The 23,856-nt window shown below is 47.2% G+C and overlaps 1 protein-coding gene across 1 annotated transcript in view; it reads left to right on the plus strand.

The window, feature by feature from the left end:
* UMODL1 (uromodulin like 1) overlaps positions 1 to 15,028 on the plus strand; it is a 65,165-nt gene extending 50,137 nt beyond the window's left edge. The window contains exons 17-22 of the mRNA XM_082461027.1: positions 2,625 to 2,770; positions 3,269 to 3,505; positions 3,778 to 3,937; positions 5,734 to 5,818; positions 10,512 to 10,712; positions 12,330 to 15,028. Coding sequence (XP_082317153.1) covers positions 2,625 to 2,770; positions 3,269 to 3,505; positions 3,778 to 3,937; positions 5,734 to 5,818; positions 10,512 to 10,693 — 810 coding nt within the window. The 3' untranslated portion in view covers positions 10,694 to 10,712; positions 12,330 to 15,028. The remainder of the gene's footprint in view (positions 1 to 2,624; positions 2,771 to 3,268; positions 3,506 to 3,777; positions 3,938 to 5,733; positions 5,819 to 10,511; positions 10,713 to 12,329) is intronic.
* Positions 15,029 to 23,856: the final 8,828 nt, after the last annotated feature.

Raw genomic sequence — 23,856 nt, forward strand, 5'->3', positions numbered from 1 at the left:
GGCTGGGTGTCTAGCCCCCTCATCACCCCCAGGCCAGGTGTTGTCATCCACGTTTAACCAGTGGGACCTGGAGGCTCACCAAGGTCTATGGGGGCGGTGGTCAAGGTCAAGGTCTCCTGGCCTCCGAGGACCAGCCCTGCGGCCTCTGTGACTCTGCCTCTCCAGGGGCCTCAATGGCACAGGGTGGGCAAGGGACCCGCACCCTCAGAGGCTCTGGTTGGAGCCCTGGGTGAGCTCCCTCGTGGGGCAGGTGAGCCCAGGCTCTGGATGGGCTAGGCTTGCTGATGACCCCAGGTCAAGGGCACAGGGAGGCGACATCGCGGGCTGAAGGGCTCAGAGTTGGCGTGGGCTTCAGTAGGAAGGGCCCTCGGGAGGCAAGGCAGGGGAGACACAGTGGGAGACTTCTCGCAGAAGAGACCCGGGGAGGGCAGGCAGGGGACACAGGGCACGGGGACAATGGCAGCTCCAAGGTACCAGCCTGCCTGGAGGCCAGACCCGGGGCGAGGGCTGCCCAGGCAGCTGGAGGACCACGCGCACCTGTGGGCCTGGCTGGCCGCCCTCAGGCATGATTCCACCTTCCCCTTGACGGGGGTGGGGTGGTCTTCAGACCCACACACAGGGCCGCTGGGTTGACGGACCAGCTGGGACGTTTCCAGTGACCACAGCCTTCATCAGTCCCCCTCCAACCCCTGCAGCCAGCACAACTGAAAAATAACCAGGGTTTGGCTTCTCTTTCTTAAAGATTCCTAAGACTCTCACCTGGAGGTGGGGGCTCGGAGAGGGGGCGAGCAGCCATGGTGGGAGGTGCGGAGTGCGGGGGGCCGCAGCTTCTGGGCAACTTCAGTTCTGAGCCAGAGTCTGCACACACGCTGGCAGGGGGCGGGCGCGGGTGTGGGCAGAGCTGCCGCTGTGGTTCTCAGGTCCACGTTGGTGCAGGACCTGCAGAACTCAAGTGACAGATGCTAGAAAATAAGACAGTCCTGCCCGCAGCGCTCAGGTGCGATGGGCTGGCCAGGCTGCCCTCGGGGGAGCCAGCACCTCCTACACGGAGGCACAGACACAAGGCTGCAGGCGTCGGCTCTCCCACTTGCTTGTTTTTCCGTGGTAGACAAACACCTGGTTTAGCAATTAAATTCAGTGAAATTCAGGGTCCTTTCAGAGCAGAGGGAAATTCATCTCTTCTGAGTCATCCAGGCCCTGGAAACCACAGGAGCTCTTCTGTGTTCTGAAATTTGTCAAAAACTAAGGTTCCCCCTGGAGACTTAGTTATACAAATACAACAGATTAGGTACGGTTAGCAGGTTCTTCCTCTTTTTTGGGGGGAAGGGGGTTAAATTTTATTGACCTCCTTGTTTTTAAAAAAAGTTAAATTTAAGGTCTCACCTCTCAGTTTGATATACCATATTCAAATGGTTTAGAGTATGACTAGGAAGAGAGAAGTTAGCCCGTGCCCCAAAGATTCACGAAGTACAGAATCATCTTCATAAATACGTGTAAAATTCTTGTGAAGCTAGCAGGGGACTGTCCAGGTTTTCTGAGGCATTTTTCAAAGTGAGTCAAGGCACATAATGTCCACCACTGTGAGGACACATGTTCTAAACTTGGTGCCTCTAATACAGCCCAATCCGAGATGTGGCTTCATGGCTATTGTAAAGCTAAATGTGCTGAATGAGGGTCTGCTTCTGAGCTGAAGAAACCACAGGACCTGTAAACATCATGCAGATAATTAAAAATATGAGATACGAACACAAGCACTTTATTTTAAAAAGCAAACAAAGAAGAGTTTGTGTTTAAATGTTTCCATTTTGGATCGTTCAGTTAAGAACCTATCCACCTTTGTTCCCAGAAGCTAATGCATCAGGAATCTCTACCAAGGAAAATGAATTCTAAAAATTATTATGACTTTCAATCATTCTAATTTCAGCATCTCTATAAAAACTTAGAGAGACTAATAATATCCAACAGCTAAAGATTCTTTTTAAAAAAGTTTTTATTCCAGTTTTATTGAGATGTAATTGACATACAGCCTGTATAAGTTTCAGATGTACAGCATGATGATTTGACTTACGTACATCATGAAATGATTATTACAGTTTAAATGAACATCTGTCGTCTCATATAGATACAAAATTAAAGAAATAGAAAAAACTTTTTTCCTTGGAGTAAGAACTCCGAGGGTTTACCCTCTTCACCACTTTCATATATAAAGTGCAGCAGTGCTAATGATATTTATCATGTTGTACATGACATCCCTAGTACTTCTTAGTTGCAGACTTTAACCAATTTATTTTAACTCGATTCCTTTGGTGAGGGCTTGCTCTCTAATTTTCAGAAGCGTACTTGGGGATTATTTGGGGAAGAATCTAATCTATTGTTTGGGGTATCATCTGATCTAGTCTGTCTCTGGTTCTCTTTTAATGAAGAAAGCGGGTACAGGAAATAGGCTAAACCAGATGTCACGACGTTATGTTCTCTTTTGCAATTTACACTGGGAAAAAGTTGTCAAGGTTTTCATATTTGGGGGGATAAGCTTTAAACAACCCCTGCACCCAGAACTGTGGTCCGTAGCCATGTCGGGGGCCTGCTGGGGCCCGGGAGCTCACTCGTTTCCCGTCTGTGTTCAGAACATGACGAATACGGTGGTGAGGACCACGCTGAGGAACGACCTGTCCCCAGAGGGCATCATCCATCACCTGAAGATCCTGAGCCCCATCCACTGTGCCTTCCAGAATGACCTCCTGACGTCATCGGGCTACACCCCGGAGTGGGGGTGAGTGCAGAGGTCTCTCCCCAATGCCCTGCAGCTCACGTTCCTCCCAGCACCATCACTTGGGGGTTTCTTTAGGGTTTTAATCACTTGAGGACCCTTCTGAGAGACTGAACATACAAAAGGCAGTGGCCAAGACTTGATTAATAACTGCCAGCTTCCCTAGATTTGTCCCCATTTCCAGTTTAGAACCAACCAGGGAAAGCCAGATCTGTTCCCCTAGCCAGTCACATAGGACGCCCCCATCAGGGCACGCCTGTCTCCCTGTTTCCCCTGTGAAGCTCACCCCTCCTCTGCCTGCCTTTGAGTCTCCACCAAACTCTAGTGACCCAGGCTGACCCCAGCTCTAGCCAGCTCAAAAAAAAATAGCCTTTCTTTTCTTGTTCTCATTTGGGTGGTCTTCTTTTAATCCCATCTTTCTTTGGAGTTGTATTTTGGGGAGAAATGGGAACAGGAGGGTCACAGAAGCAGAACCCCCCCTGCAAATGCTCCCTCTTGCAGGGTTTACACCGTCATCGAGGACCTCCATGGTGCTGGAAGTTTTGTCACTGAAATGCAGTTATTTATTGGAGACTCTCCTATTCCTCAAAATTATACCGTGTCTGCCAGTGATGACGTCAAGATTGAAGTAGGGCTCTATAAACAGAAAAGCAACCTCAAGGTGGTCCTGACCGAGTGCTGGGCAACGCCATCCAGCAATGCCAGGGACCCGGTCATGTTCGGCTTCATTAACAACAGGTAGGGGCTCAGGGGGCACTGGGCACCCACCCCCTCTGTGTAGCCTTCTTTGGACCCTCTGAATTTCCAGACATGCATGGATGCAGACCCGGGTTTTAGGTGGTGCCCTCAGGAGACCCTCCTCTTGGGAACTGGAGACCTAGCCATCCTTGCCTTCTTGGAGCCTAGTGGGGATGCCCCATGTGCACTCAGGTGCACGGTAAGGAAACTCACCTGGGAACAAGGACAGGAGGGCCAGTTTAGAACTAATGAGTCACTTTCTCTCTTCCCAGCTGCCCTATCCCCAATACACACACGAATGTGATTGAGAACGGGAACTCCAACAAGGCCCAGTTTAAGCTGAAAATCTTTTCCTTCATCAACAACTCCATAGTCTATCTGCACTGCAAACTCCGCATCTGCATGGAATCCCCTGGAATGACGTGCAAAATAGTAGGTGTTTTGCTGTTCTAAACCTCTGGACTCATCCTCTTTGTTATGAGGAGGGTTGCTCTGTGATCAGAAGCCCAGGGCCTGGGCATTTCTGGGGCCAGACTTCAGGGAGGAGGTGCTGGGCTCTGCAGACCTGGCTCTTAAAAGACATGAAATGAGGTTTTAACGGTGGGCAGTCCTGGGTGGAGGACCAGTGTCGCTGGGCGGCTAACTTGAGTCCTTCCTTAGACCATACCATTCCACTGGCCATCACATCAGACCTTGCTTGTCATGGTGCTGTAATGCTTCTCCTCCAGGTGATCGAATGCATATTTCGGTGTAAAAATGTTATTTTAATTTGAAATTATTTTTAGCAAGTCGATGGCACACTGCTGAATCCTAGCCACTAGGTTATTTAATCAGGTTTTTGTTCTTTCCCGTTCAGCATTTATGCTGGGATTATGAATAACTTTACATTCTCATTTCCTCAGAACTTTGAATTTGAAATGTGCTTTGCACTTCTGGGTTGGAGAGTTATTCTTCATCCACAGACAAGTATGTGAAGTGACTGTCATGTGTCACCTGTGGCTGGGGAAGGCACAGAGGGCTCTGCTGGCCTTTGGTTCAGCAACTGCATATTTCTCTCTCCTTTGGGGACACATTTGTTCCTGTGCTCCTTAAGAAACTTGGGCGGTTTTCCTGGGTGATCAGAGCCAAACATCAGTCAGAATGCACAGCAGAAGAAATCCAGTGAGCCCTGATTTTGCTGTCACTTTTTCTCAGACAATAGGTCTTCTGGAACAACAGTAGGAAAGGAACACAGACTCCTGGTGCCTGCCCGCTGAGGGGCTCCAAGCCTGTATCAGCCCCTTAGAAACCCTAGGGTGTTAATGACCACGACAGCTTTGACAAGGAGCTTCCAGTTCTCAAATTCTCTACACTATGAGCTTCACGTATTTCTTTCCAAGCTCCTCTAGGATGGGCGTTGTATTGGTTTCCTGGGGCTGCTGTAACGAAGTATTGCAGGCTGGGCAGCTTAAATAACATAAATCTATCCTCGCACAGTCTGGAGGCTGGAAGTCCGAGATCAAGGTGTCGTCGGCTGGGCCGTTCCTTGTGAGGCTGGGGGAGAATCTGTTCCAGGTCCAGCTCCCTGACTGATCGATGCCACCTTCTCCCTGTGTCTTCACATGTCTTCCCTCTGTGCATATCTGTGTCTGTGTTCAAATGTCCTCTTTTTGCAAGAACACAGTCATATTGGATTAGAACCCACCCTAATGACCTCATCTTAACTTGATCATCTGCAAAGACCCTATTTCCAAATAAGGTCACGTCCACAGGTACTGAGGTTAGGACTGCAACATCTTTTGGGGGACACATTGCCCCCCATGGCAGGTATATGGTAGACAGATTCTATCATGTCATTGAAACTTTTCATCAGGCAAAGGTGTTAAAAGGAGCAGGTGCCTGCCGCAGGCTGTGGAGAACAAAGGGTGACTCTGAGACGATGCCCCCAGGGGCCAAGGGGCCAGAGCTAGAAACTGGAGACAGCACAGGGGGCTACATCTTGCTTCCTCCAACCCTCCTGCTGCCCAGCCCTCCCCCATCCAGTTGGGCACCCCACCTGCACAGCCCCGAGGCCCAGGTGGTCCAGCCTCCCCCCTCCTCCTTCTCCCCTGACTGAACTCATCTATCGTGACTTGACGTTTCCAGCAGGAAGGAACATGTATGAATCAGAGTATCAACCCTGATAGTGGGTACATTTCTCATAAACATTGTTCAACTAATTTGTACTTCTTCTCCTTTTAAAATTACAGAACTGCGATGACTTTCGGTCGCTGAGAAATGGTGAGCCCTCTGCAACGCACCAGATGTCCTGGGGACCCCTGATTCGGTCCGAAGGTGAGTTGGTGACTTGGTTTAGACAACTAAACTCGGGTATTGATTCAGAAACTGCTAGCTGTCCCCAAATATCTGTTCTCTTCTCCTTCCATGGTAATAGAACCCCCAGTTTTTAGGGGACAGGGGGCTGCCAGGAATAAAAACTGTAATTCCCAACGGACCTCACAGCAAGAGTGGCCATATGAGTGAGCTCTGGCTAATGAGATGCAAAAGAGAGTGTCAAGTGACAACTTTTTAAGGGTGCCTGCCTTATAAACATCTGGTACCCACCTGGCTGCGTGACATTCAGGGGAGGCGGCTGCAGCCAGCCGCCATCTGGGGCCATGAGCACCATGGGGGCAGAAGCCGGGTGCCCCAGGGCACCACGGAGCAAAGCTGCAGGGCCAGGCCTGGGCTCTGACCTCCAATTTTTATGCCAGAAAGAAATAAGCTTCCATTTTCTTTGTCCCTGCTATTTCGGGTTTTTCTCTTCCTTACAGCTAAACCTAATCCTAGTTGACTTTCCTTTTTTTACTGTTTTTCTTCCTAATTTGGATGGCCCTCCTTGCCTCTCTCTTTTCCCATACAGGAACTTCTGGGTTTTGGATGCAGGGTGTAAACCGGCATGGGTGTGCTAACCAGGGCTTGGGAAGGGAGGTCTTCTTGGCCAGTGATATTCAACTGCTGGTTCTCATCCAAAGGATTTTGGAAATTAAAAATAAACATCACAGGTCCCAGGCCATGCCCCAGGCCAACCAACTCAACGTCTCTGGAGCTGGATTCCAGGCCCTGGTGTTTGCACTGGTCCTCGGGCGATCGCTGGCCTGGGTCCTGGGACAATGTGCTTTTCCTACCCTCTTCATTGTCTTAAATGGCTGAGAACTGATTGATCTAATATGAAAGAGAATGTATGTGAATTGCATTCTTATTTATAGAAACAGAACTTCTATTTATTCGTGGATATTACAGATAATGTCAAAACCAGAGTGGAAAAAAACACTGGGTTTGGAGTCAGGAGGCTTTTGTTTAAACATAGGCTCTCACACTTCTGAGCCGTGTGGTCTTAGGAACATTCCTGAGTCTTCTGAGTCCCATCCATCCATCCGTCATTCCTCCATCCATCCACTCATCTACCCACTTATTCATTATCTCCTCAAACTACTGTATGTCAGGCACTGTGCTTTTTCTCTACATCATAGGAGTTATTGCAACAGTCCTACATACCTGGCCAATAAGATTACAGTAAATAAAAATCCTCTGTGAGGCTAAAATTTGTGATGCTGGAGCTAGGTTGCCTGGAGACAAAACTTGGGTCTGACTTTGGGCATGCTGCATTTGCCTCATTTCCCGCATCTGTAAAATGGGAACAACAATGATGATGACGGTAATTCCTAGTTCATACTGTGCCTTGTCCATAGAAGTTACTGGTAAGTGTTATTTATTGTCCTTCCTAACTGGTAGTGCACTTTACTAACACAACCATTGCAGAAAACACCAAACACAGTAAGGGTATAGACGGTCAAGCTCAATAACAAGGATTATAATTACTCATTTTGTTCATCATTCTTTCTCATTGTATTGTTAGCTTTTTTGCTTCATCACTGTGTCATACAAATATACAGAAACATCACTTAGAAACATGGAATCTCCCAGCTGGTAGGCAGGTGATTACATTTTAATAGTGTGTAGTAACAGAAATACTGCTGGAGACACAGAGTGAAAAGAGGCTGGCAGACAAGTACCTCGAGGATTTTATCCCTGCCCCTCCCACTGGGCACCTGCACCCCGGCCCCTCCCACTGGGCACCCATGACCTGTCCCCTGCTATCACATCACTTCTACTCTGGGGAAGAATGAGAACACTGAGAGATCTCAGGGAACATGTCCAAGCTCACACAGCTGTCACCCGGACAAGCTGGGCCTCTCCCAGCAGTTCCAGGCTTTTCCTAACCCACCCACCCTTGGTCTCCAGGGGCTGCCCTGGCTTCCTTTCCAGGGGTCAGTCCACCCCAGCCTTCACACCACGGGTGTTAGTTTTCTGGGGCTAGTGACACAGGAAACTAAGAACCACAAACTGGGTGGCTTAAAATAACAGAAAATACTCTCTCACAGTCTGGAGACCCAAGTCCAAGATCATGGGGTGGGCAGGGCTGGTTCCTTCCAAAGTCCCTGAGGGAGAATCCGTTCTAGGCCTCTCTCCCAGCTTCTGGTGGTTCTGCTCTGGCATCCTTGGCTTGTGGTTGCATCCCTCCAGCCTCTGCCTCTGTATCACATGGCTTCTCCTGAAGGTCTCTGTCTTCTTACAAGGACACCAGTCATTGAATTAGGGGCCTCTTCTGCTTCAGTATAACTTAACTAAAGATGTCTGAAATGACCCTATTTCCAAATAAGGTCACATTCTCCGGCACTGGGGGTTAGGACTCAACATATCTGTTTCGGAGGGATACACTTCAACACATAACACTGTGTGTTGGCAATTTTAAGGCAGCGTCCAACTGGTAATCGTTGCTGAATCTGTGCTACCAACAAATCATATATCGGTACTGTAATTTTTGCACTTAATTTTTGGAAATCATCCATGGCCATTTGCTTTTTAGAGAACATTATTTCTCACTCACTAGAGTTTTTTGTGTGAAGAGGTAGAGAATGTTTGAGATTAATGTCCGTGGGATCCTGAAATGTCCCAATGGGAAGGGTCTGGAACAATTATTGAGGCAGCTCAGAAGTGAGGAGCCTGGGTGTCCCCAGAGGACAGCTGAGCTGGACCTCAGACCTCTGGAAGGACCTGGACCCTCTGGAAGGGGCCTGGGTTATATGTACCCTGCTCCTGGGTTATTTGCGTGCCGGGAGGTCCTCCATCACTTTCCCTCACCAAGATGTGTCCCCTTCACAAGAGCAGCGATAGGTTTTAGTGTCTTTGCAAAAAGATTGATCATGTGCATCACCGCCGTGATATCACAACAGCCCTGTGCATGGTGCCGGCTGCTCTTGCTATCCTGCGGGAGGACCAGTGTCTTTTATTTAAGCATCTCGTCCATCATGGACTGACAGGTGGATACTATATTTAAGGAAATACCCCCACGGATGGCTCGGGTCACGTTGTGACACAGGCTCCCTCTCTATTTGTAAACATCTCTCCTGGACCAGTAACCGTTCCTGGACCATGGTAACCAGTGGACGGCACCGGCCTGTGGACCCCACTCGGAGCAGCTCTGAGTCAGTGGCCAGTTAAGAGTGCTTGGCTGCAGGGAACAGAAACCCAGCTGGAGAGGCAGCGACCGAACAGATTCAGTCGTCTCTGTAGCTGCCAGTCTGGGGCTGGGGCTGGGCTCCACGGGACCAACAAGGGGGCCTCTTCTGCCTTTCTGCTCCAGCATCCTCAGGGCAGACAGCCCCCCTTGTGCTCACTTGTTGGTCCCCTACATGAGGCACAGGAGGAGGGGGAAGGGTCCACTGTAGCACCCACTGGAGGATGGATTTAAGATCCAGCCATGAAGGAGTTGTCAGGAAGCTGGTGCCCCAGAGTCTGGAGGCCTCAGTTTCCTTGGGAGGTTGCAGCTGCTCCAGCAACTGTCCCCAGTATCCTTATCCCAGTGTGGTCCTCCCTCTGGAGGAGGGGGTTGCCCGGTTCCAGCTGGCCCACCATCCAGGCAGTCGGGTGGGAGCCTCTTCTAGGCCATTGTTGGATCACTTTGGTGTCTGCACTCATCTGAGCCATGACTGGGAGACCTGGAGCAGTGACCACTTCCGGAAACAGTCCCAGAAATGGAAAATGGGATCTCTAGTGTCCCTTATTGTCCAGGAATGCTTTCCTACCCAGACCTTTCTGATAAGCTCCTGTGGTAAAATTGAGATAAAATTCACCTAATATAAAGTTAACTGTTTTAAAATAAATAATTGGGCGGAATTCAGCACATTCACCACCCTTCTCTAGTTTCAAAACATTTTCATCACCCAAAGCAGCTCCGTGCCCACAGGAGGGAGTGACTCCCCAGCCCTTCCCCTGCCCCTGAAACTACCTAGGTTGGCTTCCTGCCTCTGGTTTCCCTAGAAACAGGGTCACACGACGACGTGTGGTCCTTGGAGACTGTTGCCTGTCACTCAGCGCAGTGGATGTTTTCAAGGCTCATCCATGTGGTAAACTGTGGCCGAATCTCATTCCTTTTACGGCCGAATATTATTCCACTGGGTGGATGGACCACATGTTGTTTATTCATTCATCCTCTGATGGATTTGGGGGCTGTTTCCCCCTTTCGGCTGTTCTGGATATGCCGCCATGAGGCCGCGTGTATGAATATTTATTGAGTCCCTGTTTTCAGCAATTTGGGGTCCAGGCTGTCCTGTGCTTTCTTGCCCCCGAGTCCGGGGAAGGCCGGCTTCCCGGCGCTGTGCAGTGTGTGGGCACAGTGTGTCTCTGTGCGGGGCACGCTGAGCACTCTGCCCCAACCTGGAGGGCCTGTGGCTCCCACGCGGCCTCCTCCTCTGGGCCAGTGATTATCCAGAACGTGGGCAGGCAGACCCGTCCTGGCTGCTGTGCTCTCCTGGGCTTGGGACGGGTACACGGGCACGCTGGACGTCTGACGCGTGAGAACTTGCTCCATCGCAGGTTCGTCCCGTCCTGAGCCCTCCATCCAGGGGCCATGCTGGGCCCCCGCTGGGACCAGGCCCAGCTGCTTTGGACAGACCTCCCACCTGTGCCTGTTTCATCCCTGCAGGAGAACCTCCAGCTGCAAAGCCGGGCCTGGGAGCCGGTTACCTGGTCCTCATCCTGGTGGCCGCCTTTGCCTTGGTGGCGGGTTCAGCTGCCCTTCTCATCATGCACTACCAGAGAATGACCGGAAAATACAACTTCAAAACCCAGTCCAACAACTTCAGCTACCAGGTGTTCCACGAATAAGGCGCCCGGCTGCCCGCAGGTGGGTGAGGGGCAAGGCCCGTCTCGTCTGATGCACCAGTCCTGCCTTTGCCACCGAGGGTGCCTGCACAGCGCGTCCCGCGGGGTTTGGCAAAGGGTAGATTTGTGGGTTTCGGCGTCTCGTGCCTGTGATACTGTGATTTATAATCAGAAATATATATTTGGTCTTCATTCACTGCTTCTGGCACAGAGGTCCTGAAACCCTTGGAATTTCCTAAGTGCTGAGGGCGATAAAGGTGTTTTTGTCATGTTAGTGAGGTGACCTTTGGCCTGTGCCTTAGGATGGGGGCCGGTTGCTGGGAGAGACTGCCGCGTGATTAGAGGGCTAGATGTGCTCTGCTGAGGCTCCAGATAGGGGACGAACAGCGGTAACTTCAGTTCAACTTTCCTCTAATAATAAAGATAACAGCTGCCTTGGCGGGGTGCCTTCCAGTCTGGTTGGGGGCCCGCAAGGTTTGGTCACGAAGACCCTTCCACTTCCCCATCCTATTCCATCCTGCCCCCGTCGGGGGTCCTGTCACGTGGATATGCCCCACAGTGGCCGGCCCAGGTCCCTGTTTCCTGCCTGGGTCAGCAGTGTCCCCAGCTGGGCCACCTTCCCCACGTTCAGCTCTTCATTCTCTCGAGATAATGGACCTTTGATACAGCTCCTCAAAGTGTGGCAGTTCCTGGCCTCATCCCTTAAATGAGGAAAGGGGGCTCAGAGAGCTCAAGTGAATCACCCCCATCACACAGCAGAGGCGGGGTTACAGCGCACTTCCTCTCAAGGCAACGTCCCTTTCTGGGTGACTTCAGCGTCGTCAGAGAAAATGTCACCTCCTCCAGGGGCTGGTCCTGCAGACACTGGAAACGTGATGTCTTCACCCTGTCTCAGCCCCCTTTGCTCCGAGGACCCTAGAGTTCACGTGATTCCAGGGCCTCGGAGCCCTTACAGCCTGGATGGGAAGGGTTGGACCAGGGCCAATCACCTCCCCACATAGAATCGCAAGGGAATTTCAGCAACTTTTACTTAATATTTAGGAAATGAATTCCAACAAGGAGGCCAACACTTGTCCTGGAGAATTTCTAAGGAAATCTTGTGTGTTGATGCCTCAGCCATGCTGGACGGCCCCCTCCTCGAAATTAAAACACTAGAGGGAAAATTGGCCTCTTTTCTTTTCTTATTCTCCTGGGACTTCTGTCTTCCAAAGTAAAAAACATCTATAACTGGTTCTCAAGTTCCTGAAAAAATCTGCTTTTTGAAAATCTCAAACAAATAAACATCCTCAAGGTTGGCAGTGGTACAGCCCCACTCGGTGATGAACCCCATGTCCGGGTGGGTGGTCCACAGATAGTGCAAAGGCACAAAGCCCCGAGGGTGTGGCCGTCCGGCTCAGGTGTGTGTACCTGTCTCACCTGACTGCTGACCTGCGGGAGCTGCACTCACTGGAGACCGGGGTTCCTGTGCCTCCTGGGATTCGCTGCCCTTTTATTTGGGCTCAATCTCTCACTATTCGGCAAGCACAGATGTCGTGTCCTGGGGGTTGGTGGTAACCTCCGTGACCCACTCTGGGCTTTCCAGCATCAACCCCACCTTTCCTGCTGCAGACTGACGCAGGTGATCTCCTTCCCCGCACAGGTAGCCGTGAATCAAGCTCCAGTCTTCACTCAAGTGCTGATGGCAGCCTGCTCTGTCCCGCATCCAGAGCCTGGATGAGCTCCAGAAGTAGTGAAAACACAGCCTCTGCCTGCCCGCAGGAGGCCCGTCCTCTGCCTGGGTCCCAGACAAGGCAGCACCAGGTGGGCGAGCGGAGCTGGTGGAGAAGCAGGCCAGGAGCTGGATGCCCAGAGCCTCAGACACAGGGATCTTCGAACCAAGCTCGAACGCAGCTCTGCCGTCACGCAATCGCCTCCACCACACAGAGCTCCCAGGCCCCTTACCACCCTAAGTGGTCCAGGCGGCCCTTCCTGGCTTTGCTCACCATTGACATCTAACACCTAACACCCACCCACCCACCCACCCAGCCACCCATCCATCCATCCATTTGACCCTCTGTCAAATACATAACATTTCACATTTTCAAAACTATTTGACAGTGCAGTTGAAGTTCTTTTAAAAATAGGTGAGTCATTGAAATTGGGTCATTTGTAGAGACGTGGATGGACCTAGAGACTGTCATACAGAGGAAGTCAGAAAGAGAAAAACAAATATTGTAAATTAACACATATATGTGGAATCTAGAAAAATGGTACAGATGAACCGGTTTGCAAGGCAGAAATAGAGACACAGATGTAGAGAATAAACATATGGACACCAAGGGGGGAAAGCGGGGGTGGGTGGGTGGTGGTGGGATGAGTTGGGAGATTGGGATTGACACATATACACTAATATGTATAAAATAGATAACTAATAAGAACCTGTTGTATAAAAAAATACAATTAAATAAAAAAATAAAAATAGGTGAGTCATAAAAATACTGCCAATGTGATTTTTAGTAGACATATATACTCTTTAACTTTTGTCCTGCATTACTAGGATATTATTTTTATTTACACAGCAGTGACTCAAAAGGCATCTATTAATACGAAAATTTTTATAGCAAGTAGAAATAACATTATATGTATCCTTATTTTATATTGTTCCAAGCACTTTCACAGATATTAAAATAAATAATTTTACCAGGGGTGAGGCACTATTTACCCACTGCACAATGGGAAACCGGAGAAGGAATGGGTGAGTTATTTACATAAGTTTACAAAATGAGTTCATGAGGAAATAGGTCTAGAATCTAGGCATTTTAGTCTAGAATTTTCTTCATTACACCATGCTAACTGATAATGCTTTTCACTTTATTTAAAGCAAATGGAATTGTATTTGATACCTAACACCTGAGAGGATCGTGTTTTTCCGTGAAGAACTTAGACAGAATTATATATAACAGGGTTTTAGTTTTTTTTTTCATCTCTCAAGCTTTTATTTTATTAAAAAGAATTTTTTTAATAGATCTTTGTTGGAGTATAATTGCTTCACAATACCGTGTTAGTTTCTGTTGTACAACAAAGAGAATCAGCCATATGCACACACATGTCCCCACATCCCCTCCCTCTTGAGCCTCCCTCCCCTCCTCCCTGTCCCACCCCTCTGGGTCATCGCAAAGCACAGAGCTGATCTCCCTGTGCTATGTGGCTGCTTCCCACTAGCTATTTTAAATTCGGTAGTGTATATATGTTGATGCTACTCTCACTTCGCCCCAGCTTCCCCCTCCAATCCAATGTCCTCAAGTCCATTCTCTATGTCTATCTCTTTATTCCTGCCCTGCAACTAGATTCATCAGAACTTTTTTTTTTTTTTAGATTCCATATATATGTGTTAGCATATGGTATTTGTTTTTCTCTTTCTGACTTACTTCACTCTGTATGACAGACTCTAGGTCCATCCACCTCACTACAAATAACTCAGTTTCATTTCTTTTTATGTCGAGTAATATTCCCTTGTATACATGTGCCACATCTTCTTTATCCATTCATCTATTGATGGACATTTAGGTTGGTTCCATGTTCTGGCTATTGTAAATAGTGCTGCAGTGAACATTGTGGTACATGTCTCTTTTTGAATTATGGTTTTCTCAGGGTATATGCCCAGTAGTGGGATTGCTAGGTCATATGGTAGTTCTACGTCTAGTTTTTTAAGGACCCTCCATACTGTTTTCCATAGTGGTTGTATCAATTTACATTCCCACCAACAGTGCAGGAGGGTTCCCTTTTCACCACACGCTTTCCAGCATTTACTGTTTCTAGATTTTTTGATAATGGCCATTCTGACCAGTGTGAGGTGATACCTCATTGTAGTTTTGATTTGCATTTCTCTAATAATTTGTGATGTTGAGCATCTTTTCATGTGCCTCTTGGCCATCTATGTCTTCCTTGGTGAAATGTCTATTTAGGTCTTCTGCCCATTTTTTAACTGGATTGATTGTTTTATTGATATTGAGCTGCATAAGCTGTTTGCATATTTTGGAGATTAATCCTTTGTCCGTTGTTTCATTTGCAAATATTTTCTCCCATTCTGAGGGTTGTCTTTTTGTCTTCTTTATGGTTTCCTTTGCTGTGCAAAAGCTTTTAAGTTTAATTAAGTCCCATTTATTTATTTTTGTTTTTATTTCTGTTACTCTAGGAGGTGGGTCAAAAAAGATCTTGCTGTGGTTTATGTCAAAGAGTGTTTTTCCTGTTTTCCTCTAAGAGTTTTATAGTGTCTGGCCTTACATTTAGGTCTTTAGTCCATTTGGAGTTTATTTTTGTGTATGGTGTTAGGTAGTGTTCTAATTTCATTCTTTTACATGTAGCCATCCAGTTTTCCTAGCACCACTTATTGAAGAGGCTTTTTCTCCATTGTATGTTCTTGCCTCCTTTGTCATAAATTAGGTGCCCATATGTGCGTGGGTTTATCTCTGGGCTTTCTATCCTGTACCATTGATCTATATTTCTGTTTTTGTGCCAGTACCATACTGTCTTGATTACTGTAGCTTTGTGGTATAGTTTGAAGTTGTGGAGCCTGATTCCTCCAACTCTGTTTTCCTTTCTCAAGATTGCTTTGGCTATTCGGGGTCTTTTGTGTTTCCATACAAATTGTGAAATTTTTTGTTCTAGTTCTGTGAAAAATGCCATTGGTAGTTTGATAGGGATTGCATTGAATCAGTAGATTGCTTTGGGTAGTATAGCGATTTTCACAATATTGATTCTTCCAATCCAAGAACATGGTATATTTCTCCATCTGTTTATGTCATCTTTGATTTCTTTCATCAGTGTTTTATAGTTTTCTGAGTACAGGTCTTTCACCTCCTTAGGCAGGTTTATTCTTAGGTATATTATTCATTTTGTTGCAATGGTAAATGGGAGTGTTTCCTTAATTTCTTTTTCTGATTTTTGTTGTTGATGTATAGGAATGCCAGAGATTTCTGTGCATTAATTTTGTATCCTGCAACCTTACCAAATTCATTAATTAGTTCTAGTAGTTTTCTGGTGGCATCTTTAGGATTTTCTACATATAATATCATGTCATTGGCAAACAGTGACAGCTTTAATTCTTCTTTTCCAATTTTTATTCCTTTTATTTCTTTTTCTTCTCTGATTGCTGTGGCTAGAACTTCCAAAACTATGTTGAATAAGAGTGGCAATAGTGGACATCCTTGTCTTGTTCCTGATCTTAGTGGAAATGCTTTCAGTTTTTCACCATTGAGTATGATGCTTGTTGTGGGTTTGTCATATATAGCCTTTATGATGTTGAGGTAGGTTCCCTCTATGCTCATTTTCTAGAGAGTTTTTATCATAAATATGTGTTGAATTTTGCCAAAAGCTTTTTCTGCATCTATTGAGACGATCATATGGCTTTTATTCCTTAATTTGTTAATGTGGTGTATCACGTTGATTGATTTGCATATATTGAAGAACCCTTGAATCCCTGGGATAAATCCCACTTGATCATGGTGTATGATCCTTTTAATGTGCTGTTGGATTCTGTTTGCTAGTATTTTGTTCAGGATTTTTGCATCTATATTCATCAGTGATATTGGTCTATAATTTTCTATTTTTGTGACATCTTTGTCTGGTTTTGGTATCAGGGTGATGGTGGCCTCATAGAATGAGTTTGGGAGTGTTCCTCCCTCTGCAATTTTTTGGAAGAGTTTGAGAAGGATCGGTGTTAGCTCTTCTCTAAATGTTTGATGGAATTTGCCTGTGAAGCCATCTGGCCCTGGACTTTTGTCTGTTGGAAGATTTTTAGTTACAGTTTCAGTTTCATTACTTGTGACAGGTCTGTTTATATTTTCTAATTCTTCCTGGTTCAGTCTTGGAAAATTGTACCTTTCCAAGAATTTGTCCATTTCTTCGTGGTTGTCCATTTTATTGGCATATAGTTGTTTGTAGTAGTCTCTTATAATCCTTTGTATTTCTGCAGTGTCAGTTGTGATTTCTCCTTTTTCATTTCTCATTTTATTGATTTGTGTCCTCTCCCTTTTTTTCTTGATGAGTCTGGCTAAGGGTTTATCAATTTTGTTTATCTTCTCAAAGAGCCAGCTTTTAGTTTTATTGATCCTTGCTACTGTTTTCTTCATTTCTATTTCATTTATGTCTGCTCTGATCTTTATGATTTCTTTCCTTCTACTGACTTTGGGTTTTCTTTATTCTTCTTTCTCTAGTTGTTTTAAGTGTAGGGTTAGCTTGTTTATTTGAGATTTTTCTTGTTTCTTGAGGTGAGATTTTACTGCTATAAACTTCCCTCTTAGAACTGCTTTTGCTGCATCCCATAGATTTTGGGTCGTCATGTTTTCGTTGTCATTTGTTTCTATGTATTTTTTAAATTTCTCCTTTGATTTCTTCAGTGATCTCTTGGTTATTTAGTAGCACACTGTTTATCCTCCATGTATTTGTGTTTTACAGTTTTGTTCCTGTAACTGATTTCCAATCTCATAACATTGTGGTCAGAAAGGATGCTTGATATGATTTCAATTTTCTTAAATTTTCCAAGGCTTGATTTGTGACCCAAGATGTGATCTATCCTGGAGAATGTTCCATGTGCACTTGAGAAGAAAGTGTATTCTGCCACTTTTGAGTGGAATGCTCTATGAATATCAATTAAATCTTTCTGGTCTACTGTGTCATTTAAAGCTTGTGTTTCCTTTATTTATTTTCTGTTTGGATGATCTGTCCATTGGTGTAAGTGGGGTGTTAAAGTCCCCTACTATTATTGTGTTACTGTCAATTTCTCCTTTCATGGTTGTTAGCATTTACCTTATGTATTGAGGTGCTCCTATGTTGGGTGCATAAACATTTATAATTGTTATATCTCTTCTTGGATTGATCCTTTGATCATTATGTAGTGTCCCTCCTTATCTCTTGTAACATTCTTTATTTTAAAGTCCGTTTTATCTGACATGAGTATTGCTACTCCAGCTTTCTTTTGATTTCCATCTGCATGGAATATACTTTTCCATCCCCTCACTTTCAGTCTGTGTGTGTCCCTAGGTCTGAAGTGGGTGTCTTGTAGACAGCATATATATGGGTCTTGTTTTGTATCCATCCAGCCTGTCTGTGTCTTTCGGTTGGGGTATTTAATCCATTTACATTCAAGGTAGTTATTGCTAGGTATGTTCCTATTACCATTTTCTTAATTGTTTTCAGTTTGTTTTTGTGGGTCTTTTTCTTCTCTTGTGTTTCCTGCCAAGAGAAGTTTCTTTAGCATTTGTTGTAAAGCTGGTTTGGTGGTGCTGAATTCTCTTAGCTTTTGCTTGTCTGAAAAGCTTTTGACTTCTCCATCAACTCTGAATGAGATCCTTGCTGGGTAGAGTAATCTTGGTTGTAGGTTTTTCTCCTTCATCTCTTTAAGTATACCCTGCCACTCCCTTCTAGCCTGCAGAGTTTTTGTGGACAAATCAGCTGATAACCTTATGGAGATTCCTTTGTATGTTATTTTTTGGTTTTCCCTTGCTGCTTTTAATATTTTTTCTTTGAATTTAATTTTTGTTAGTTTGATTAATATGTGTCTTGGTGTGCTTTTCCTAGGGTTTATCCTGTATGGGACTCTCTGTGCTTTCTGGACTTCGGTGACTATTTCCTTTTCCATGTTAGGGAAGTTTTCGACTATAATCTCTTCAAATAATTTCTCAGACCCTTTCTTTTTCCCTTCTTCTTCTGGGACCCCTATAATTCGAATGTTGGTGCATTTAGTGTTGTCGCAGAGGTCTCTGAGATTGCCTTCAATTCTTTTCATTCTTTTTTCTTTATTCTGCTCCTCAGCAGTTATCTCCACCATTTTGTCTTCCACCTCACTTATTTGTTCTTCTGCCTCCGTTATTCTGTTATTGATTCCTTCTAGTGTATTTTTCATTTCAGTTATTGTGTTGTTCCTCTCTGTTTGTTCTTTAGTTCTTCTAGATCTTTGTTAAACATTTCTTGTATATTCTCAGTCCATGCCTCCATTCTATTTCTGAGATTCTGGATCATCTTTACTATCATTCCTCTGAATTCTTTTTGAGGTAGATTGCCTATTTCCTCTTCATTTATTTGGTCTTGTAGGTTTTGACCTTGCTCCTTCATCTGCGACATATTTTTTTGCAGTCTCATTTTTTTTTTTTTTTATGAGTGGGATTGTGTTCCTGTCTTACTGGTTGTTTGGCCTGAGGCTTCCAACACTGGAGTTTGTAGGCTATTGGGTAGAGCTGGGTCTTGGTGCTGAGATGAGGAGCCCCATGAGAACTCACTCTGATGAATATTCCCTGGGGTCTGAGGTTCTCTGTTAGTGCAGTGGTTCAGACTCGGAGCTCCCACCACAGGAGCTTTGGCCCGACCCCTGGCTCATGAACCAAGCTCCCACAAGCCACGTGGGGTGGCCAAAAAAAAAAAAAAACAATAACAAAGTAAAAAATAAAATTAGACTAGGAAACTAACAGATATGTTAGAAAGAATATGAAAATAAAAATATAGATGAATCAACAACCAGAAGGTACATCAGTACCACAATAGTAAAAAAGAGAAGATGTGAAAAGAAAAAAAAGGGGGGGAAAGGCCTTGGCTCTGGAGGGCGGGGCCTAAGCGAGGGCGAGGTTTGGGTGGTGGGTGGGGCCAATGCTCAGGACCCACAGGGCTGGGAAAGGCGCTGGGGGCTTGGGGTGTGGGGCTTAGGCTCAAGGAACAGACGGGGCCCAGGTGTGCCCCCCACCCCTAGTCTCAGTGGCCGGGGACCTCACCTGGGAGCCCAGCAGACTTCCTGGGTTCGAATGGGTGGGGCAAACGCCCTCCTCTCCTCTCCTGCTCCTCCGGTCTAGGAGGGCCCCTCCCACCTGCCTCTCCTGATCTCCCTGGCCTCCTTCCTATGCTGCCAGGACCAGTGTGGCTGTGGTGGGGGGGGCTTGGAGGATGGGGGACCAGCCTGGGAGCTCAGGAGGCTCCCGTGCCCGAGTGGGCAGGGCAATCTCCCTCCGTTCCTGTCCTGCTCCTCCTGGATGGTCCCTCCCACCTGCCTCTCCTGATCTCCCCAGCCTCAGGGGCGCCGATCCTGTCTGGTCTCCACTTCTCCTCCCCCCTCTGTCCCCCCACATCCTACCAGTTCACTTGGGGGTTCCTCCCGTCTCCTTGGGCATCAGGGTCCCCCACCAGTGGCCAGCAGGCACCCTAGTTGTGGGGAGACGCCAACTCCGCATCTTTCCTCTCTCCTTCTTGACTCGGCCTCCACCTGGTCTTAGTTTTTAATTGATGAGATTAATTTTGTCAAATGTAATTAACTGCCATTAACACAGAACATTTGGGAAATGTGACTATTTTGATTTATTGGATAGTCTCATAGTCAGTACAGAATTACAACATGTAATACCATGGATACCAATTCTGAACAAGTGGAATAAATTGCTGTGACACTGAAAAGTGACCGTGCTGACTGCTCTGTCTGGCTGCATCCACATCACATGCTCACCCGGCATCCAAGAGGGCGGACGCTGTGCTGTGCGTTTCAGGGAGACCAAGAGCCCATCTCTGGCTCTTCCTGAGCTGCGTCCACTTGTTCTGACATCAGCTTGGTACCTCTAACTTACCTTTCTTGAGGAAGAGACAATAAGTATTCAGTAAACCCAGGCTTGAGCCCCATCACCGTGTGGCTCTTTGGATCTCAGGTAAAGTAGTTGATGTGCATTTAAAAACTCCATCTACAGTGTTCATGTAATCTCAGTAACTACTGTGTCCATTCATTTGTGTTTTCTGTAATTATGAAAATTTGATCTCCCCCCCACCCCCTTTTCCCTCCACTGCCCCAGTCACTTATTCAACAAATATTTCCTGAGCACGCACCATGCACCAGGCCCTGGGCTCAGTGCTACAGATGACTGTGAGAGAGGCAGGCTTGGTTCTGCCCTCACAGAGCACGTGGTCTTGTGGGGGAGAGAGAGCTACTCAGATCAACAGGTGATGGGGGTCATGTGCTGAAACGGACAAGCACATGTGTGCTGTGAGGTACCCTGACCTGGTCCACCCCTCCACTCATCTAAGCATCCACCATTCTCCTCTCTACCCAACCACCCATCTGCCCATCCATCCAACTACTCATCTATCCATCCATCCATCCACTCATCTATCCTTCCATCCATCCATCCATCCATCCATCCACCCATACATCCATTATCCATCCATCTACCCATCCACCCACCCACCCATCCATCCATCCACTCATCTGTCCTTCCATCCATCCATCCATCCATCCATCTACCCATCCATCCATCTGTCCTTCCTTCCATCCATCCATCCAACCAAGGAATGTTGTTGAGTTCCAGTTCTTAGGCTGACATTAGGAAGACAAAAAGAATGAGGTAGGGTGCTTGCCCTGGGGAACTCAAAATCCAGCTAAAGAAAAGCCCCTGTGAATACTACACGCAGTAAAGTCAGGGAGGCCAAGAAGTGGGGGAGGGAGACAGACTTCTACGGGAGGGCTCTGGGATGCTGCTGTGTAGGATTAGACTCAGTCTGCATCTTGCTTGTAGTTTAATGCCTCTGATCCCAGACTCTTTCTGCTGGCATGGCTCCGGAGTTAGATTGAAAGCATGTTGAAACAGAAGAAGGAAGGGAGGGATCCAGGGTGGCCCTGGACGTCTGTAGAGGTTGTTCACTGCTCTCCAATGCAGAGGTCACCTCCAGGGCTGTGCAAGGCACAACCTGTGAGGCCAGACTTGGGAGCCTTGGAGACCCTTCAGAAGACCCCTTCACGGACTGAGTGGGCTCTCCCGCCAGTGAGGGGCGGGGATTGTGTGCGCGCTGTGCCCTTACCTTGCAGATATTAATTACGCGCCTTCTCACTTTAAAATGGAGGAAATTGGGACGCAACTTTCCCAAAGTCAAAGAGCTAATAAGTGGAGGAGCTGGAATTGAAACCAGGCCTGCCTGCTTGTAAAGCCCTGTGATCTGCTCTGTGGCGGAGGGTCTGATAGAAACGGAGGGTCGATGGAGACCCACCGGCGCCCGCCTCGCACTCTCCGGCCCAGGCTGCACTACCGCGGGGGTACCACGAGATGGCGCCGCAGACCAGGGCGGGAGTCCTGTTGTTTCCACAGCAACCAGAGCGCTGCTTCTCCGGTTTGTTCTTTTTCGCCCAATTTGAGCCTCTTGCCTGCAAACGAAGGGAATCCGAAATCACTCCACAGAGCTTCCCAGCGCACGTGTATGCTGGCGTAAGGCTCAGATAACCACGCTGGTGGTAACGGGAAAAAGTAATCAACAGTCATTCTAAGAAATAAATGAAAACTTTTATTCCAGCCAACCTGATTATAACCCAGGAGACAGCCTTTCAGGAGCTCTGGGGACTGTTCCGAGGAGGTGGCAGGGGGGTCAGCGTATGTGTGATTTGGGGGAAGGGGTACGTGCAACCAAGCTCATATGTCGGGTAGAAGACTGCTGCTGGTCACCAGGAACAGACAACTCAGTTAATGGTTTGGGTGCTTTTCTAAGTATGGTAAGAGGCAAGAATCCAGGATCATACAAAATTTTTCCTGAAATCTCTATCTGAAGGCCGGTTCTGCCAGTTTTCCCAGGGCACAGAGGGCTTCATCCTGATCTCCGCCCTGAATTCCTTGTAGGTCAGCGACTGCAGTGGCTGAGGGCTTGATTCTTGTAGAACTGGAGGGTGGGCAACGTTCTTTATTTTATAATCCCCTCCCTTTTGGTCTTAATTTCAGCCAAAGTTTGGGAGGCATTTCAGGACCAATTTACCCTACAGCGCTAGGAACGCTCATTCCCAGGTCAGGCAAGGACTTCGTTGATCGGCCCCTCAACGTGCTCTCCCTGAACTAGGCCCTGTTAACAGGGGCCGAAAGCCTCTGGACCACCTGTCTTACTGGTCTGTTTTGGTCCAGGAAATGGTCCCCCTTGTTGCTTCTCCCCACATCTAGAGCTACACTATTAACAATCATTGATCTTATAGGACTATATATTTGGTCAATCATTTTAGGTCACCTTGTCATCATTAATTTTATCTGAGGCTCAGTCACACATTTGGTGATACAAGAAACAATAATCTTGTAAAATAGACAGAATACAAGTAATACAGCTAGTAACATTAATAAGGTCATGAGTAAGTATTTAAGCTCGGAACTTCCAAGAAGTGCGGCCCAGTATCTCCCCAGGTCGTCTGAGCAGTCTATTCTAATCGCTATCTTTAAGGGAAATGATATATTGGCATTTTACATAAAGGTCACCGAAGATGTCTGCGTGTACAAAGTGAGTGGTGGGTCATCGTGACCCCTTACAGGATTAAGAAAGGAACACTGTCTTCTAAGGAGTTACGTGGCTGGTGTCAAGAGAAGAAAAATTGGTCTTTATGGTTGAGCAGGTATTTCTGCTCTGCAGAGGTCTGGTTAACACACCATGCACATTGGAGGGAAGGGAGGCAACAGGCCAAACAGCAGAGAAAGAGGTTTATATTTAAAGTTTTCTTGTCTTGCTTTAAAAGGGGATTTTTTATTTCATCACTGGTCTTTCAGGGTGGACAGACCCGGTGCCTTCAGAGCAGGGGCACTAGAGGTGCCGGTCTGGGCAACTGTAGGGGCCGAGCCCGCTGGACTCTGCTTTCCTGCCTGGACTTCCCGAGGGAGGGGACGCCTTCTCTCTCACCCATCTTTGTCTCTGGGAGGAAAAGGGCAGCCACAGCAGGAAACAGTGTCTCTGTGCCGTGGAACCGAGGGTGAGTGAGTGAGCTTCCCTGGACCAGGGCTGGGGTGTGGTGGGGAACGCAGGTTCTGGGGCCGCCAGCAAAGCTGGGTATCCAGCCAGCGTGAGGAGGAAAGCATTTGTGTCACCAGTGGAAGTGCTTCTGGCCTGGACATTGCGCCCTTGTGGGCAGGGAAAGGTCATTCCGTCATCAGGGACTGTGGGTTCTTGCTTGTCGAGATCCTGGACACGAAAGCGATTCTGGTGGAAAGAAATGGATAGTAAGGACTTGGCTTGGGGTTCCTCAGCCCAGGGAATAGAGTTTGCACCTCACAACGTAGCAGGGACTGTGGGAGTCAGGGTGCTGTTGAGGCTGAAGGCACCTGCTCTGCCTTGCAGGGCCTGTCACCTGATCTCTCTGAGCCTCAGTTTTCTCACCTGTGAAATGGGGATGGTACTAGCATTAATCAGGGAGTTTGGGGCTACAA

Source organism: Balaenoptera physalus, assembly GCF_965194825.1.
Source record: "Balaenoptera physalus genome assembly, chromosome: 4".
Taxonomy (NCBI): Eukaryota; Metazoa; Chordata; class Mammalia; order Artiodactyla; family Balaenopteridae; genus Balaenoptera; species Balaenoptera physalus.